General features: G+C 41.9%; 1 protein-coding gene across 4 annotated transcripts in view; it reads right to left on the reverse strand.

Annotated features, from left to right (window-relative positions):
- TEC (tec protein tyrosine kinase) overlaps positions 1-17,714 on the reverse strand; it is a 43,992-nt gene extending 26,278 nt beyond the window's left edge. For 3 of the 4 annotated variants that reach the window (XM_083861650.1, XM_083861649.1, XM_083861647.1), the window contains exons 1-2: positions 17,598-17,714; positions 2,413-2,594 (exon numbers count right to left, since the gene is read on the reverse strand). In XM_083861650.1, the coding sequence (XP_083717776.1) occupies positions 2,413-2,550 (138 nt within the window). In that variant the 5' untranslated portion in view covers positions 2,551-2,594; positions 17,598-17,714. Of the gene's footprint in view, positions 1-2,412; positions 2,595-4,619; positions 4,732-17,597 lie in introns of those variants that run through there. The other variant, XM_083861648.1, reaches the window with a different exon arrangement.
- Positions 17,715-18,709: the final 995 nt, after the last annotated feature.

Raw genomic sequence — 18,709 nt, forward strand, 5'->3', positions numbered from 1 at the left:
CCTCTGGCACTTGTTAGATCCTGCACCCAGCTAATGCAGCGTGCTAACCCAGCAGAACACCAATCCAGCAAAAATAAAACCAGATCAAATATCTTTCTGCTGACCTAATTGCCGCCTTCCCACACCCCAAGGGAGCCTACAAGAAAGAGAGAAGCTATTTCCAAGAGCATGTAGTGACAGGACAAGGAGGAATGGCTTCCAACTGAGAGTAGGTTTAGATTAGATTTTAGGAAATAGTTCTTTACTGTGAGGGTGGTGAAGCACTATAACAGGTTGCCCAGAGAGGTGGTGGATGCCCCATCCCTAGAAGTGCTCTAGGTCAGGTTGGATGGAGCTCTGAGAAATCTGGTCTAGTGAAAAGTGTCTCTGCCCAGGGTCAGAAGGGGTGGAACTAGAACTTTAAGGTCCCTACCTGACACAGCCCATTCTATGATTCCTTGATTAACAATTTTTTTCAGAGCAATATGGATTCCAAGAAGGGCCAGAATCAATTCAAGTGAATGGGGGAGTCTAGGAAGGCTATGACAGAGATGAAATGAACCTGCCTTTTTCAGTAGCAAACCGATGAACTAGCATAGGCATAATATATATTTTCAGCACAACTGGCTGTATCTTAAGCTGAAATATTTTAAGAGGTTACTTCATCTAGTAACTCACTCATCCCTGAGGGCACTATGGGCTGCCGTGCTCAATCTCACTGCAAGTAAAATTGACATTTTAAACCTCCTCTCATATAGATCTACCAGTCAGTCTCTTGGAAAAGCATTTTAGCCACAGGACATCAACCTGCAGGGCAAAGGGAAATCTGGAAGAGGAAAACTGAAAGAAGGGAAGCTGGAAGTGGCAACTTCTTAAAGGGTGACAACTAGACCTGCAAAACCTGTTTGTCACATTTCTATTTGATATAAATGTAAACTGAAATGGAATAAGCATGCAAGACACGTCTCAGAGGGCTTCCTAACCCCTACCTTTTTATTCTTTGTGAGGAGGCCAGAGTCACCAAAATAGGAGTGACTGATACACTCTGCCATCATAAAATGGGGACATAAAATGTCTGAAAGGAGTGTGCAAAGAGGACAGAGCCTGGCTACTGCCAGCAGTGTCCAGTGACAGGGCCAGAGGCAGTGGGCACAGACTGGAAGACAAGAGGCTGCATCTGAACATCAGTTCAGTCTTTTTTACCGTGAGGGTGACTGTGCCCTAGCGCAGGTTGCCAAGCGAGGCTGTGAAGACTCAATCCATGGAGATACTCAACAGCCAACTGGACAGAGATATTCACCAGCCAGCTGGTTCTGGGCAACCAGCTCTGTGTGGCCCTGCTTGAGCAGGGGGCTTGGATCAGATGGCCTCCAGAGGCCCCTTCTAACCTCAGTCTGCGATCTTGTTCTTAATCCTTGACTGTGTTGAAGCTACTTTCAGAGAATACACTGCTGTGAGCATCTTGTAGCATAGTAAGTGAGCTCAGTTCTGACGCAACCATAAGGTCTGGCAGAGAAACATGCTTAGCAAGCCTTAGCTCTCCTGTACACTCTTCTGTTATCAGAGGTAAGACAGTCAACACAAGAGCTTGGCCTCCTCCATTAAGCTTTATTTGTTAAATGGCTTCCCAGGGCATGTTGCACAAGCTACTGCAGTCATTTTAATCCTCTTCAGCATTGTGACAAACATGGGAAGTAGCCTCTCTTAAGTACAACAATTCACCCCCAGCACTGAGGCTATGACAGGGCACTCTGGGGGGAGGTGACCTTGATGAAACTGAGTCTGGAGCTCATTTGAAAAAATGCTGGTCTGAGAATTTGCATAGTTTACACTAATGACTTCCTGAGTAACTGAATTTACACAGAAACTGGTAACTGGCGTGAGTTGCTTGTATGGTCAAAGATAAACTGCTTCCAGCTTAATTTCAATCACCAGTTGCATGATGTACTCTACTGAACTTGGTCTGCAATGCACTGCTTCTATCAAACACTCTTTCTCCTGTCCAAATGCAGTTAATTGCCAGATGGGAATATAATAGCCTTCACAGTACACACAGCTACAAGAAAGTGCAATTGTAACTTTTTCTACCTTTTCCGCAATTCATCATAGCAGTGATCTTTCATCTCTCTGGAGAGAGAAAAAATCAGCTTTGATGACCACCTCTAAATGCCGTTTTATGTCATTTCTGTCATCCTGGCTATGCACTACTGCTCTAATTGAGAACCAATTCACATTGACTACCAGCTAAGTTATCTAAACTTCTGTCAATGCGCATTATAAATAAGAGAAATGCCAGCTCACATTCATGGACACTAATGACCATTTCCCCAATCAGCTCTTGATAGTATGACATACAGTAGGAAAAAAAGCCAGTATAGTACAAAAGCAAAAAAGGAACAAAGGTAATCGGTAGTATAAATGTGTGTCGCCTACCTCTGCTCGACCTTCATAGTATGTTAGCATAGACTTTGTAAGTACAAAAAGTCTCTCTTTATAGTTTAAGGGAGAAGTCCTCTTCTTCTGCTGTGATCTTTTAATCAAAATCTCTTGTAGGATAGTAGTCGTATTCATTTCAGCCACTTGTCAGCTCTCTTCTAGCCATTGAACATCAGTTCCTGTGAAGATGAGGAATAAAGCATTACCAGATCTTTGGAGGATCACAGAATTTGAGATTTCTGTAAACAAAAAGAGCTTCTACTTATAAATGAAACTGCCTGACTATACAGAAAGCTGGAGCTCACCTGGAAGTTTACAGAAGTTAATTATTAGACTAAAAAGTTCAGGCTTTGCTCAGCTGAGGGCTGCACTGGCACATTCCCAGGAAGCCAAAAGCTGTATGTGACCGGGATGAAATGAGGTACAGTGCAGTCTATGTCACAGAGAATATGGGTGAGAAGTCTGAAATGTGCTCCAGCCAAAGAGCAGAGTACAACTGCTCTTCACCACAAACCTGTCTAGAAGTTTCTAACCTCTATAGAAGTTTTAATTACTAAGGTCTGTCATGTATAAATGTCATTTGCAAAAGAGTTCTTTATACAAAACTGAAGATCATAGAATCATAGAATATTTTGCATGGAAGAGACCTACAAGGATGATTGAAGTCAAACTCCTGGCCCTGAACAGGACAGCTCCAAGCATCACATCATTTGTCTGAGAGCATTGTCCAAATGCTCCTTGAACTATCAGGCTTAGTACTGTGACCACTTCCCTGGGGAGCCTGGTCCAGTGCCTAACCATCCTCTAAGTGAAGAATTTTTTTCAAATATCCAACCTTAACCTATCCTGACACAACTTCAGACCAATCCTGTCACTGATCACCACAGAAAAAAGATCAGTGCCTGGCCCTCCTCTTCCCCTCATAAGAAAGTTGCAACTGTAATGAGATATCTTCTCAATCTCATCCACACTGAACAGACCAAGTGACCCCAGATATTCTTCATCTGGATTCCCCCCTAGACCCTCCACCATCCTTGTTGCCCTCCTCTGGATGCCCCCCAATAGTTTAATGTCTTTCTCACATTGTGGCACCCAGAACTGCCCCAGAACAGCACTCAAGGTGAGGCTGCCCCAGTGCAGAATAGAGTAGGACAATCCCCTCCCTTGCAGGGCACTGCTGGCTCATGTTCAACTTGTCATCAACCAGAACCCCCGGGTCTCTTTCCACAGTGCCACTTTCCAGACTCTCATTCCCTGGTCTACACACAAAACCAGGAATGTTACATGCCAGGTGCAGAATCCAGAACGTGCTCTTGTTGAACTTCATAGGTTGGTGATTGCCCATCTCTCTAATTTGTCAAGAACTCTCTACAGGGCTTCTTTAAGTTGCTTATGAGGGTGTTGGAGAGTGCTGGGCCTAAAATGAAGCTCTGGAAAACTCCACTAGTGACCAGCCATGAGCCTGATCTAATTCCATTTACTATAATCCTTTGTACCTAAGATGGATCAGTAAAAGTAATTTTGAAAATTTACCCCAATTTTATCAATGAAAATTTTCAGACACAAATGGTTTTTTAGAAGATGTCAGTTTGAGAACAGAACTTGAGCTTATTTTTTAGAAACTGCTAAGCATATGCCTTCCAACTTTTGTTTAAAAAGACTTCATGCTGACCATCAGAATCAAGCAGTTGAATTCAGACAGGTTTGGTCACTCAGTAATGTCAAGCTGCTTTAAGTTCTACACCATGGCTGATACCTGTAGGACAAACTTAGGAATGCATAAAAACCAATGCACCCACAGCTACTTCGCAAATTTGGCTCCAGGATCCTGCCAGAGACATAGTCAGGCAATCTTTCTGTTCTTTGCAATGATGCCAGCTTAAACACAGCTGACCTCCTCCCTCATCAACTCACCACTGTCCTGTCATGCCACTCTGCCTTGTGCAGGTGCAGGCGTTCCTCCTGCGGGGCTGGGAAGCAGGCTAGGGAAGGGATCCAAGCAGACATTTCATCATGCAGCGCAGGCAGCTGCCTGCACAGACTCATTAAATGAAGTGGCACAGAGGCAGGAATGAAGGGTGTGGGAGAGGTTGTGGAGAAGCTGTTCCAGAAATCTTTTTCCCCACTCCCTTTCCCTTTGCTCACTTTCTGCCAGCCCTGCCTGAAGCTGTGCTCCAAAGCCAGGGGAAGTTGCAGGCACAGACCTGGAGAGCAACTCAGGCTAAAGCAGCACGGCTGGAGCTGAAGCCATGCCTTGAAGAATAGCAGCATCTGCTGAAGTACCAGTGACTGTGAACTATCAACTCTGTGGAGGGGCCAGGGGGATAACCCAAACCAAAGCCCTAGAGTAAAACAAAAAAAAATTATTCATTTTTCACAGGGCTTATTTATGCATCTATTTACTACCTAAGAGTATTTCAGAATTCACTGGGGAAATGGCATGCATATTCTTCTCTGCAGGTAACATAACTTCAGCATGGACAAAACAGTACTTTTCACAGAATCGTAGCAGAGAATCTTGAAAAACCACAAACCTCCTCACAACATTGACTTACATGATTTAATTTTTAATAAATCAAATGCAAGCAAACTCATTTCAGTGAGTCTCATTGTGTGAGCAATTAATTTCTGTCACCACACATGAAATTACACCCTTTGCCTTCACTCACAAAGTGAGTGCCTTTCACTCCCACTTTTCACTTGGATCAGCTGAGCTCTCATGTCCCATACTGCTGCTATCTCAACAGCTGGAAGTAGTTCTCAACAACTTTAAAAATCCTTTTCTTTCCTACGAATACCTCTTCATATGTTAAAAAAAAAAAAAAAAAAAAAAAAAAAAAAAAAAAAAAAAAAAATCAGTGGTTTAAATGGAACTACAAAGTAAGACCAGGCTAGGATGCATAAGTAAAAGATGATGATTGGACTGATAATGGTGATTATTATGAATAATCTCTTTTTGTTATTTCTCTTCTTCTGAAATGCATACACATATACATTTTGTTGGTAATCTGTCATATTGGTTTCTGAGAAGAAGGCAGATCTTTTTTAATCAGTAATTGTCTTGGATATATTATTTAACTACTAAAGGTGATCAATTCTGATTTATTGCCCTTCTAAAAATAAATTGACAATCTTAAAGGTAATTGCAGGAGGAAAAATACTACCATAAACTGAAAATACAAACATTGTCCAAAAAATTAAAAGTCAGTATTAACATTCAGGCCAGCTTAATGCACACAAAATTTTAAGGGTTCCCATCACAGGCTCTCCCACACAAAACAATTCAACTGTTCTCAATACTAAAAATTCTCTGCTCGTACTTAAGAAAAACATAATTATTATCCATCATATAAACTCAGAGATCCCTAGAGTGATGCATCAAAGAGCTCAAGAAAGATTCAAAGTTAGCTATGATTTCAAATCTCAATACTGATAATGCTAATACATTTCATTTCTCTACCAGGTTACATTAACACGACACAAGAATCAAAAAAAAATCCTTTTGACAAAATCAGGGTTAAAAAATAAAAACATCAGTAAATGTCTGCACTTGGTTGCTACACTGAATTATCTCTGCTATGAAGATTTCAGCAGATTAGAACCAGTTTCCCAGGTCACAAGATCAGCTTTTGAATCTGCATTTGGTCACAGAAACCTGTTTTATTTGGGGTTATTTCCAAGTCAATGGTTCTAGAAACATTTCTATTTCGATAAATAAGGCCCAGGATAACTAAACCTTCACCTATTATTCTGAAAGTTCTTTTTCAGAATAGCAGTACTCCATTAAGAAGCCCCTGTAACAGCCACACCTACCTCTTATCAAACCCATATATCACTACTTTTCTTCAGTACAGTTTTAGACATTTTCTGCACATTTTCTATGCCCCTGCTTCCCCTCCAAATACTCCTTTGTTCCCAGACCATCCCTCATAACATGAAGCTGTTTGCATGACACATTGTTATCTTGTTATAAACAGCTGTGGGAGTTTCAGGCTGACACCCAATATAAACTTTTCACAGTATGACTCGTGCCAAGGAATTGCCCTGTTCCCTGCCAACCTTAGTTACACGATAACAAATATGATCTAATTTGCAGAGATGCTGAAGACTCAGAATTATGGCAGAAATCAGAAAGATTTACGGATTCTCAACTTTTCTCAGGGCAGGAAAACCTTCTCAATTTTAAGTATCAAAACCTAAGTATCTTCTCAAATTTAAGTATCAAGCAGCAGCTTGTGTTTCCCATCTTCACATTATACAAGTATTAATCTGTACAGCCATGAAGTCACCATACACCTTCCTCAAAACAAATGGAAACAACTGTTCAGCTAAGCCTTTTAAGTCAATATTGGTCCAAATGCACAAAGTATGTGTTCACTTGTAGACAGAGCTTCTTATGCATGTCACCTTTCCCAGTTTTCACTGGGGAAAACTGAGCCATTAAGTGATGTGGTAAGCTCAGGTGTTGCGACACTACCCACCCCACATATCTTCTGGTTCCCACTCCCAGCTCCCAGATTGTGTTTGTTTATTGAAACAATTAGTCACCATAAGCCGGCTGGACTGTAAGCACCTTTGACATTCAAAAAGATGAATAAATGTATGGAACTCCCAGTGAGCAGAAAAGAGAAAGTGCATCCAGTCTGATCAGGGCTTCTCTCACACAAATGTAACAAGTAATTGTCACTTTTTAGGGCACAAATCTTTGCACCACACATAGTCATGGAGGGACTCACAGGAAAATAACGCATTCTGAAAAACATAATGACACAAAAGGAACACCAGGAGGAAATATTTGTGGCTAAAAAGAAAAATAAAAGCAAGGTGAAACTGTTTTCTGAGTTTCAGCACCTCCTTAATGAAGGTAAAATTTCTCTAGGAATTTGTGTCCTTCAGTACAAAGTCCTAATGTTAAGATTATGGGCAATCAAGACAGATAATCCCTCTAACAAATCAGCATCCTCAGCTTTCTGACTTGGATTTCCTGCATTGTGCACAAGTGCTTTTTTTTTCAGATTTGGGACACACCAATCCAAACCCAATGTCAACTCCAGATCTGGGTATTTAACATTGAAAATGTACGTCCTAGGCCAGTAGATTAAAAAAAATGTATATATAGAATATTCACTACTTCAATTTTTGAAAGTATCAATCTAAATGTCAATTTAAAAACCCAAGTAGTACCTTGTAATCCCTCCTCAAATCTGTAAATTTCAGAAGATTTTTCCTCCTTCATTTTAATTAATTCAGATCAGTTTGCTGATCAAGCTCATATTGTGTCCCTGCAAATGTCTGCAGTGGGGCAAGTGACCAGGCAGCACAGTGCTCCTCTGGGCAGAGAGCAGAAACAGGGCAAGAGGAAGAAGAAAAGGAGAACTCCTTACCCTGTTTTTTTCTGCTGGAGCTTCTGTTGCTTTCTCATGAAACTGTGAAACATGTGAACAGTTATTTACATAAGTATCCAGCACAGGCTTATTTGAATAATTACTACTCAGTGTAAGCAAGAGTTGCAAAATATACTCTCGTATTGCCTTTTTGCCCCACATCTAAGGTTGCAAATTTAAACTCCAAAAAATAAAATACAACTGTCATTAATCCCTGCTCAGAAGGAAAATTTCACAGAAATGCAAACACAAAAGAAATATACTTTAGCAAAAATTTGTCATAATTATAAAATTCAAGTTCAGGGAAAAATACCACAATAATATACAAAATGTATCATATCCAGATAAGGAGATATCCAGATAAAAGGAGAAGAAAAATATTTAGAAATATTTAGATTTACTTTTTTCCTCTTTTTTTTTTTTTCCTAAACACCAGACTTTCAGAAACCACTTCTATCATATGCAAGTTTGGATATTTTTAACTGTGAGAAATGTAATTTGGGGAGCACTACTTTCTAAAATATTTCAAAATTATAGCCAAAGGTTTGCAAAAGCTTAGTTTCTCTTTGAAAATCAGCCAAACAATAAATGGTTAATTTTATATATAATCAAACCCTGCAAAAATAAAATTCATATTTGCCTGTACGAAATTTAGGTTTAAAAGTAAACAGGCTAAGGGATAACTCTGACTGGAGATTCTGAGACTACGTGATGTTGCAAAATATCCTTTATTCAGCTGAAAGGTACTCATGTACACACACAGGAGGAGCATCTTACCACAATCAGAACCAGTGTTCCAAAATTTCTTGGAAACATGCTTAAAAAATACATCATTTGTTTCCTTTTAGCATTCTAACTTAGATAGTTGGGGTAAGTGAAGAAAACAATGATGACAAGTATTGGTCCCTCTTAGGGTCAGTTGGCATTGAGGTGGTCTATCACACCAAACTGGAGCCTCAGCTCATCAACCATTGCAAAAGAGAAGTGCACAGGACAGCTCAGGAAAAATGGTAAGAGTACTAAAAGGGTTTCCTTTTCCCTTATAATGATGATTTAGTAGAATGGCATGTACACGTCTCCAAATCATTTATAAACTCAGCTATTGCCCCTCACTGGGATTTCCTGCAAACCGCACATTCCACTAGTTAGTAAGCTATCCTTTCACAATTTTAGAGGGCATCTTCTTCACAACTAAATGATTCAGGAAATTTATGAAACAAAAATTACATCATTACTTTCCATGATGAAGAAAATATGTTGACATGGGCATTTGTTACTTAAAATTATTTAGTACTAAATTTGAGTTAGCAACACTATAGGATACCATACAAAAGATGGACTGATCAATTTTCGCTATCCTCAACAACTTCTTATATTTTTTATTCATTCCTCTAGAGCTGAGTATTTGTAGTTTTCTTATTTCTTCCACACAAAAACTCTGCAATATTTATAAACTTGCATTGTCCACTTTGCCTTCAGTTTATTCAGACCGAAAACCTCTATCAATTGTAATGTTCTCTGCTGCAAGACAATAAAGTTGAAAATTAAAAGCTGGACCTGGGAAAATCTGCTTTTTAAAACACCTTTTAAGGGTTAATGTCAACACAGAAGTTTCAAAGCCATTTTTTGTGCTTTGTTTTCCCATGTCCCAAACTTTATAGCTGGGGTTTATTTTTATTCTAAGTACCATGTATAAAGCAGAGTGAAAATGGCAAACAATTTTCTGTTATCATCCAGCAGGTTTTGCCCTCTAAGGTGCCATCACCAGGACTTAAGGATGCTGCAAGAAGTTTGACTGTAGCTGGCAAGATGAGGCAAAGCATAAAGAGATTTGCTTAATTCACTTGTGCAGCATAAAGGTCTGGTGAAGAATATTGGCTTGGTTTACCTGCACAAATATAACTGACCCTCACTTGACAGAGAAAAGGTAAAAGATTAAGAACAGAAAGGGAAAGACAGGGACTGAACTGGGAAGAGGTATGTGCTGTACTGGTCTCTTTTACACGTTTACGTACCTTTGAAAGGAAACAATCCACTTTGTTCGGGCAAGTATTTTCAAAGTAAGGTTAGAGAGGGACATGGAAACTCCAAACTGGCATGGCATTGGTTTGGAGGAGCAGAAGCTCCTAAAGAACAGTCTATATGTTTCACTTCTACACAGACCAAGGCTAGTCCATCCCTGCCCCACTGGCTGGACATTTAGGAAAGCAGAGTGCTGCCTCAGCCTTTTTTCCAAAGATCCACTGCCGATAAGAAGGGAAGAGAAACAATACCACCCACTTACTAAAGAAACAGGCAAAGAGGAGATTGGCAAGGGAAATGGGTGATGCTTGTGCAAAAGATTTTCCTACTTCTCCAGGAAGCTGAAGATTTAGAGAGGTGGAAAAATAAAAGCTCTATTAAATCAGAGGTTGAATGTAACTCTGTTAAGGAATCCTAAAGCTCACTATCAAGTAGGAGGACAATTGCTATTGTACACAAAATGGAAAATATGAGAAAAACAAATCAAATCTATGGGAAAGAAAAATATAAGAAGTGGTCAACAGTGCCTGAGGATATCCTTCCTCTCAACTACCATAAAGGCGTCAACTTAATTAACTTTCTTCACAATTTGAACTTGTCTTCTCAAATGTTATACAATCCCAGGTAAGCACATGATATATTAGATCAAAAATAAGCTCAATTTATTTCAGTATTCAAAACATGGTCTAACTAAAATACTGAAATCCTTACAAATTTTGTTTGTCTTTATGCACAGGGAATGACTAATACTTCCCCAGTTATTTCTCTTTCCAAACACACACTCCAAGACCTTTTTTCCCTAAACAACAGCTTGTTCTCCACCTACTAAAGAACTACTTGTTCTCCGCCTGCTTGACTCTGGAAACACTACATAGTAAGAAATACGTCAACAAATATGAGAACTTCTGCTGAAACAAAGCTGTGAAGTTGACTCGGATGATGAACTACTGAACTACCATCTCACACGTCGACTAATGGATGTATTTACCTTCAAAGTCTTTATTTTGAGTTAGTATTATAAGGTCACTCGATAAATATTGCTTTTTCACACCTACTGAGCAACTGACTAGTCCCAATTGACAGGGCTCAGTAGGTGTGAAAAAGCAACATTTATCTATACCTAAACAATAGATTTAAAGTTACAGGTCAGAACTGCCTTCTGAGCAGGAAAAACCCAAAGCAGTGAGTGGGGAATGAAAAATATCCAAGTTCCCATTTGTCAAGTTTTCCAGTGTTGTTTTCACCAGGGTACATCCCCTCTGCTACAAAACAAGCACAGGAGATCGAACACCAAATGAACAACCATTTACATTTCAGCTGAGATGTTGTACTACTGTTGCCATGCATGGCAAAGCAGTGGTGTTGGCAAGGTCAGCATGCTTATCTTGTGATTCCAGACTCTCTCACCCTGTTATGTTGGATAGGTATGCTTATTTTGGCTGGGGTAGAGTTAACTTTCTTCACAGTGGCTAATACGGGGCTGTGTTTTGAAACTGTGTTGATCACAGTGTTGATAATACAGAGATGGCTTTGTTATTGCAGGGTAGTGTTTGCACAGAGCCAGGACCTTTTCTGCTTTTTGTACTGCCACACTGGCAAGGAGACTGGGGATGCACAGGAAATCAGGAGAAGACACAGCTGGGACAGGTGACCTAAACTGACCAAAGCGATATTCCAGATCATATGACATCACCTCAGTATATAAAGTGGGAGGAAGAAGGAGGAAGGGGAGACATTTGGAGTTATGACATTTGTCTTCCCTAGAAACTGCTTTGCATGCTGTAGACTTGCTTTCCTGGGGGTGGCTGAACACCTGTCTACCCACAGGAAGTAGTGAAAGAAATCCTTGCTTTTACTTGCATTTCAGCCACTTGCTAATAAAGTCTCCCCATACAGGACTGAAAAGCCAGGCTGTGACCTTGAAGAATTTCTTCTTCACATACAGTGCATCCTGAGCAACAAGAAATACTAAAGGACTTCAGCTTTATTCATGTCGATATATGAGTACTAATTCAGGGGAAAAGTTTCTCACTGAATCTCAAAATAAACAAAACTGACGTAGTTCTGTGGTCTTGCGTTTCCCCTTTCCTCTGGCTAATGCATGGTAGTGAGCATCTCTACCAAAGCAGCTTGTTATCTCTGCTCTTCTTCATGTTAGATCTCAGATGCTGAGGTGTTTCAAATGCTGCAAGTTAAGCAGGGAATGAGAGCACATGTCAGGTGTCACAAGCCATTTATGGTCTTAAGGAACACCATTCAGCTCAAACTCTGAGATGGCATGCGATGCAGTCATTAATGCTTGATGGTATCTTACTCCACTCTGCTTATCTGTGGTGAGATGCAAGGATATTAGAGAATCAAGCAAACATCAACAGAACTTGGGCTGCCATAATCCAGTCCCCTTGAGGTCAAAACTACAAGAAGTAAAGGCATTGCAAAGGGAAGATAGCACAGGTCTTTATGGTTAGGTCTCAGCTTTTCATGGGGAGTGCCTGCATCACACTGACTGATTTCAGAGTTAGCTTCTGGTGAAGACATCCAAAAAAGTAACTAAACCAAATTGAGGGAATTTTGCTGCTTGCCCATGACTTATTTTTTTCCATCAGAAAGCTGTAATCCCGGTTGGAGAGAGTGCCTTGGTGGGAAGACAAAGCTGCTGTGGTGGAAAAGAGGCTGCCTGCAGCCCCTGACACAGAAAGATGGCCCTCCTCTCACTGCTCTCACACTCCACAGCCTTTCACTGTGCCATTGTCTCAAACTTCCTGCTGATAAAACAGATCCTCACAGTTCATCTGACACACTGGAGCTGTAAATATGTCTCCTTCCAACAATGGAACCTGCTATATTCAAAGACCACTGAGGATGGCTGATTGCCAGCCTGCAGCTCTGAGGAGGAGATGGTCCTCACGGCCGACCATGACAAAGCAAACTGCAACAGTCCAGTCAGCCACGGTCTGAATGAAACACCAAAACCACATGTGGCTACATAACCAAATATGTAACAGATTATGTGTAAACCAGCTGAATTCAAGTTGCAATAGCAGTTTTCAACCAGCCACTCCTAATACTGGAGTGTTAGATCTTTTCATGTTAACAAATATTTTAAGCATCTTGTCTGGATACATATTAAGTAGAAATGTAAATTTCAAAAGATTCCAAAGTATATTTAAGATTATCAGTTTAAGGGATGTCCCACGGGACAGAAAAAGGCCCATTCAGCTCAACTCACTTAGCACATCCCTTGAACTGGGTCACACAATCCAAAGTGGGAGAGTCTCCACTCTTCTCCTCCTCCTGCCATGGCACTGAGAATTGATATGGACTGCAACTTCAGCTGGGAAGAGATGCTCAGGGGTGGCAAGGCAAGGAAAATACACACAGTAACTTTTTCTGCCAGGATATGGAGCTTGCCCTGTGATATAGGACATCCTGTAATTCACAGAACAAGTAGCAACCTTGGACATATTAATATTTTAATTATCTCACCTACCCTGTAAGCTAGCACAGGGAATCTGACAAGATTTGTACACAGGGCTGCCTAGGACACATTTACAATGTTCAGCTAAAATGAAAGTGCAGATATCACCTGGGTCTGATGGTGAATTACGTGGCTATCCTGTGGAGGGAAAAAAATCCCCAAAACAACCAAGAGAGTATTCTTTTGTTGTTTCAAAACATAAATGGTCAGGATTTTGTCCCAGTCTAGTGTACAGTGCACATTCCCTGGAAGGGCAGCATCCCAGTGTCTTGCCCAGACCCTCTTTCAGAAGGAAGAATCCTGCTTCCTTTACTACCCAAAGTTATGTTTTTCTGCCTCGCATTCAATTGAAAACAAGGCATAGATCTTGCAAGTTAATCAGATCACGGCTTGTAATAGGCACAAGGCTGAACAAAACCCTTCCTCACAGGAAACTCAGCTGTGACTTACTTAAGCCTACATGAAGTTATTCCCTATGTGTGGCAAAGTGGTAACCATTCACGTATCTGCTGATAAGAGAAATGGAAATGAGAAAAAAGCAGGAGTGCCAAGAAAGTCTTTGCTCACATCCCACATACTGCAGCACACTACTTTTATTTTTCCTTTTTTCCTGCATTTGTTTAATGTTGCATAGGATTTTTACCTTAAAGCTGAAACAGAGTAGCCCAGTTGGTGGCCTGGTGCTTTGCTTCAGCAGAGGAGCTGTGACTGCAAACATGGCCAAATACTTCTTCCCATCACCAAAACCTGAGTCCACAGCTGGCCTCAGCAGATGGGAAACAGCTCTTGTACATCAGCTGTTGGCCAGGCTCAGACTCTCCCAGAGCAGCTCCTCTCTCTGCAGCAGGCTCTTGAAAACCCTATCTCCTGCCCACCACACAAAGGCAGGACCACATCACACTAAGCATGAGCTTTACTGAACTGCCCAGAATACAGGACAGTCCAAGAGGTGTCTTTTCAGCAATGCCATTTCCTCCTAAATGTTTAGATATTGTCCAAACCAAATACAACTTCTAGGAGATGTCATGCTTCCTAAGAAAGGTAAACCCTGCCCATGATGGACAGACCTACTCTCAGGAGACTTCTGTCATTCCTCCCAAGATTTCACAACCCAATCTGAACACAGTGGCCACTTCACTGTACTTTTAAGAAATGGCTCTCTCTCCATCCCACCTCCATGCCCAGGAAATGCAAAAACCTGCTCCCCTCCCCACAAAGCACCTCCTACAATGAGATGATCTTCACACAGGTACGTAGCTGTGTATCTATTCCTCAAGGTTCTACCTCACATGGTGTTTTCCCTGACTGTGAATCACAGCCCATGTGGCTGGGCCAGGGCAGGGGATGACTGAGAACTGCCGGTGCCGTAATGGCCACGGGGCAGTGCCTGGAGCCCCAGTTCCTCTTCTGCCACACCAGACAAAGAGCATACATGTCCACCCAAACACTCATTTCCCTCACTTGCACACTGCTTTCTTTCCTAATGCTTTTTCCTTTAGAAAATACACTTAGAAAAACAGACCAGAAGTAGGAGAGCAGAACGCTCCTCTGCCTGAGGGCTGGCAGAGCAAACTGGTGATTCGCTGCTAGAAGTAAACTGCTCCATAAACAAAAATACATTTCTTGAGAATTGACTGACCATTTGTTAAAACATAGCTGCAATTTCATGGGTTTCTGGAGAGTTGTGTCCCATTATACCACTAATACCTCTAATGCCTAGTGTTAGTGTGAGGCCCCGGCCAGGAGAATTAGGGTAAATTGGGCTGATCCCTCTGAAATAACAAGCAGAGGATGCAGCCAGTATAGTGAGAACCTTTCCCTTGCACTTTCTAGGATGGAGAAAACTATGGGTATCAGCAGGTCATTTAATAAACTTCATCTTTCTACTTTCCACAGTGCAGCAAATGACAGACCATTGCCGACACTTTCCGGACCAGGTATTGGTAATTCCGTGCAAATAGATGTGTGTATATAATAATAAAAATATATGTAGCACAAATACAGAAATATATGATAGATGTCCCTCAGGAGCACATATGTAATTAGAAATATAAAAGTCCACCACCATCATGCCAACCTGTACTCCACTCTGAGTACTGTTTTCCGTATTTTTCAGTTTTAATAGGTCCTCACACTATTTCTGCAGGAGAGTCATTGTAGATTGCTACAACTGATTCTTTGGCATGCACAAATCTTCCTTTTCCAAAGAACGGTTCCAAGTTCAGCAGTGAAAAGGTAATAGGTTACTGAAAAAGTCAAACCAAGCAAAAGCAGAAAAACATCTCAGACATCAATGGTTAACAAAGGCTAAAGACTGTTTTCCATGACCTTTGCATTGACAGCAGGCAGCACAGAGTTCTATTGTCTAAGAGACAGAAAATATTTTGCATATTTGAGGTATAAATATTTGTATGAAACTTACACTATTCTGCATCTTCTCTTGTGTATCGAGTGTATAAGCTAACACAATACAGAGGGAATTAAATCTACAAAAGGTTTGTTTAATCAGCTCCATTATTTTTCTCTCTTTTTATCCATTGTAGGCAGTCAGCCTAGTGGATACACTACAATGTCAAATCCACAATGCCTACAACTAAGAATTAAAATGTGATTTAACTTAGGACATAGTTCAAGCTGCCTCACAGTCAATGATTTTAAAATATTTAAATATTTAAATTTAAAATAAAATACTTTAAAAATTCTATATTGACATCAACAAAAAACAAAAAAAAAACAAAAAAAAAAAAAAAAAAAAAAAACCAAACAAACAAACAAACAAAAAGTAGTAGTCCTATAAATTTTGAAGGACTAATAAAAGCAGGTTTGGCATTGATAACCAGAGTTTCTTCAAGACAGAGGTGTAATTGCCACTATGGGTTTGACTTGCACACCTATGAGATGACCTTATCAAAACCAAAGAGGTGCCAAACATAATCATGCTGCTCTGCTTTCAGTGGTTTCAGCAGGAAAGCTCACATAGAAATCAGCCATTTGGTTCAAAACAATCATAATATTCATTTAGAAATTTAGAGAAATGTATAAGGCGCCCTTTCACTAAGAGCTAAATGCAGAGATAAATGTGATCATTTCATGATAAAATGTATTTCACAATAAATAAAACATAAAATAAACCCCCTAGAAACATAAAAGCATATCAGAGGAGAGTTGGATAGTAAATGGGCCCTTCCCTGCCGCAGTCCCCTTACAAAGCATAACTATCAAATGGCTCCGAGTAACTCCTTGTCTGGGAACTACCTCCCCACCTGCAAGAGCAGTACTCAGCAAACAAGACCAAGACACCTAAAAGGCCTCCTGTGCACAGGTGACATGATCTGAGCAGCACAGCGAGAAAAGCACACGCTTTCTGACAGCCCAAAGTGTTCTAAACATTTATATAAGAGCAGTCTATAGTAATAACACATCTTCCAGCCTCTGAAGAGTTCTGAGAAACTGAACAAAACTTCACTTTCTATCAAAGGTGAGACAGTCAGATAGAGTATCAGAAACACGTACTCTAAAATGAAAACAAATGCTCCAGAAGCAAGTACTCACAAGACACATTTTTCCTGCAGTTCTACCTACCACAGTCATTTTTTCCATCTACAGAAGCTACAGTCTCATGTATTTGACTCATAAGACAACCCTAAGTATTTCAGATTAGCATCTGTCATTTCAAGGAGGGAGCTCATGGCCATGCCTGTACTAAAAACTCAGTTTACAGCTCAAATAATGACCCTTTTCAGCTTCCAGGGCTGCAGAAAGGAAGGCTGTAGAAAAGCACCAGGCGAGTCTCCTCACCCCCTGCCCAAGCGGCAGGTGTGCTGCACCCAGCACGGGTGTTCACTGCCAGGAAAGGGGAACCCCATGGGGGACAGAAAGCAGGGGGAAATATTAGGATGACTGAACTCACACAGAAGGCAACTGTTGCCTTGAGAAGAGGGGAAACAGTCTTCGCAAAGCACAGCGGTTACACGGAGTTAAGGCTCAGAGAATAAAGTCACATAAACAAGGAAATACTCAGTAATGTTGGCTTTCAAATGGATTTGGCGGCCCGGGCCACAACCCCTTACACCTCACACTTAGAGCAATTTTAAGCAAAGGTTTAAAAGACGGCTTTTGTCACGGTTCCCGCTTTGGCTGCGGTGACACCTGCGCGCCGAGGGAGCCACAGCGGCCCCTCCGCTCTCCGGCCCCGCCGGGGGCTCCGAGCGCCGCACCCGGGCCGGTCCCCACGGAACAGCCCCGCTCTCCCCGGGCCGGGCCGGCCCCGCCGCTCCGCACCCCCCGCTCCGCCTCACCTGCGTGTCCCGGCCGCGGAAGGAGTCCCGGCGCCGGCAGCGTGGAGGGGCGGAAGGAGAGAGGGAGGGAAGGAGGGAGAGAAGCACCGCACTGCCTCGCCCCGGCCCGGGAAGGCACCTCCTCCTCCTCCCGCCCAGCGCGGCTCTCCGCGGAGGAAGCGCCGGGGGCGGGTGCGAGAAGCTGAACTGGGGTGTCCCACACCCACTAGACCCGTCGGGAGCTGCCTGGAATCCTATTCCTGAAGTACAAGATAAAGGCAAAAAACATAACTCGGAGCGGGTTGCAAACTCTCCCCTAAAGTCTAGGTTCTTGGCCCCGAAGTCTTTAAATTGTGTGAAAGCTGAGCTTTGACGACAGCATTTCTCTTAGCAAAGCACGGTGAGAATGAGCGCTCGCAGGGCTCCGGGCCGGGCCGTGCTGTGGCGGCGGGCACACCATTCCCCATCCCAGTGGGCTCTACACCCCAGGCTGCTCTTTAATGCCCATTGCCCGTCCGCTCGTGTCCCTGTGCCCCCCGGGCTTACAGTGCCTTCCTTCGTAATTAACCGTGTGCAACAGCCCATCCAGCCACCCCAAACCCACAGCTGGAATAACTGAAGTGGCTTTTTCCACCCCTCAGGTGCCTGTGTTGAACTTCAGACTTCATAGTCTGTATGGCGTGTAGGCTCTTTTCTTTACCTTCTTTCCTTCTCTTAGCCCAATGTGACCTATAGAAACTGTCATTGCAAAACCACATTGAAAGAAGATCTTGTAAAGTTCAGTGGAAAGACGTCTCTCACATTTCAGTCAGTCTAGAAGAAAGCAAGCAGGGTCTGTGCTGTTTGCAAGTGAATTCTTTTGTTGTGATTAGTGTGTAATAGCTGTATCAACACAGATGTCTTTCTGTTCAGCTCAGGGGAAATGACTTACAGAGCCTTTGTTTTCACTTGAGGGATTTCCTCCAGCTTACTTTGGCACTGTGGCCACATCTCCCATGCCTGTCACACTACTGCTGAGACCTGGGAGTCACGGGGCTGAATGCCTAGTGTGGGGGGCCTCTATTTTAAATACATGGGCAGTCTCCATGCAGCCACTTTATGATGACCAGTACCACCAGTCCATGTCACCACTC

This window comes from Zosterops lateralis (assembly GCF_965231275.1).
Source record: "Zosterops lateralis genome assembly, chromosome: 5".
In the NCBI taxonomy this organism is placed as follows: Eukaryota; Metazoa; Chordata; class Aves; order Passeriformes; family Zosteropidae; genus Zosterops; species Zosterops lateralis.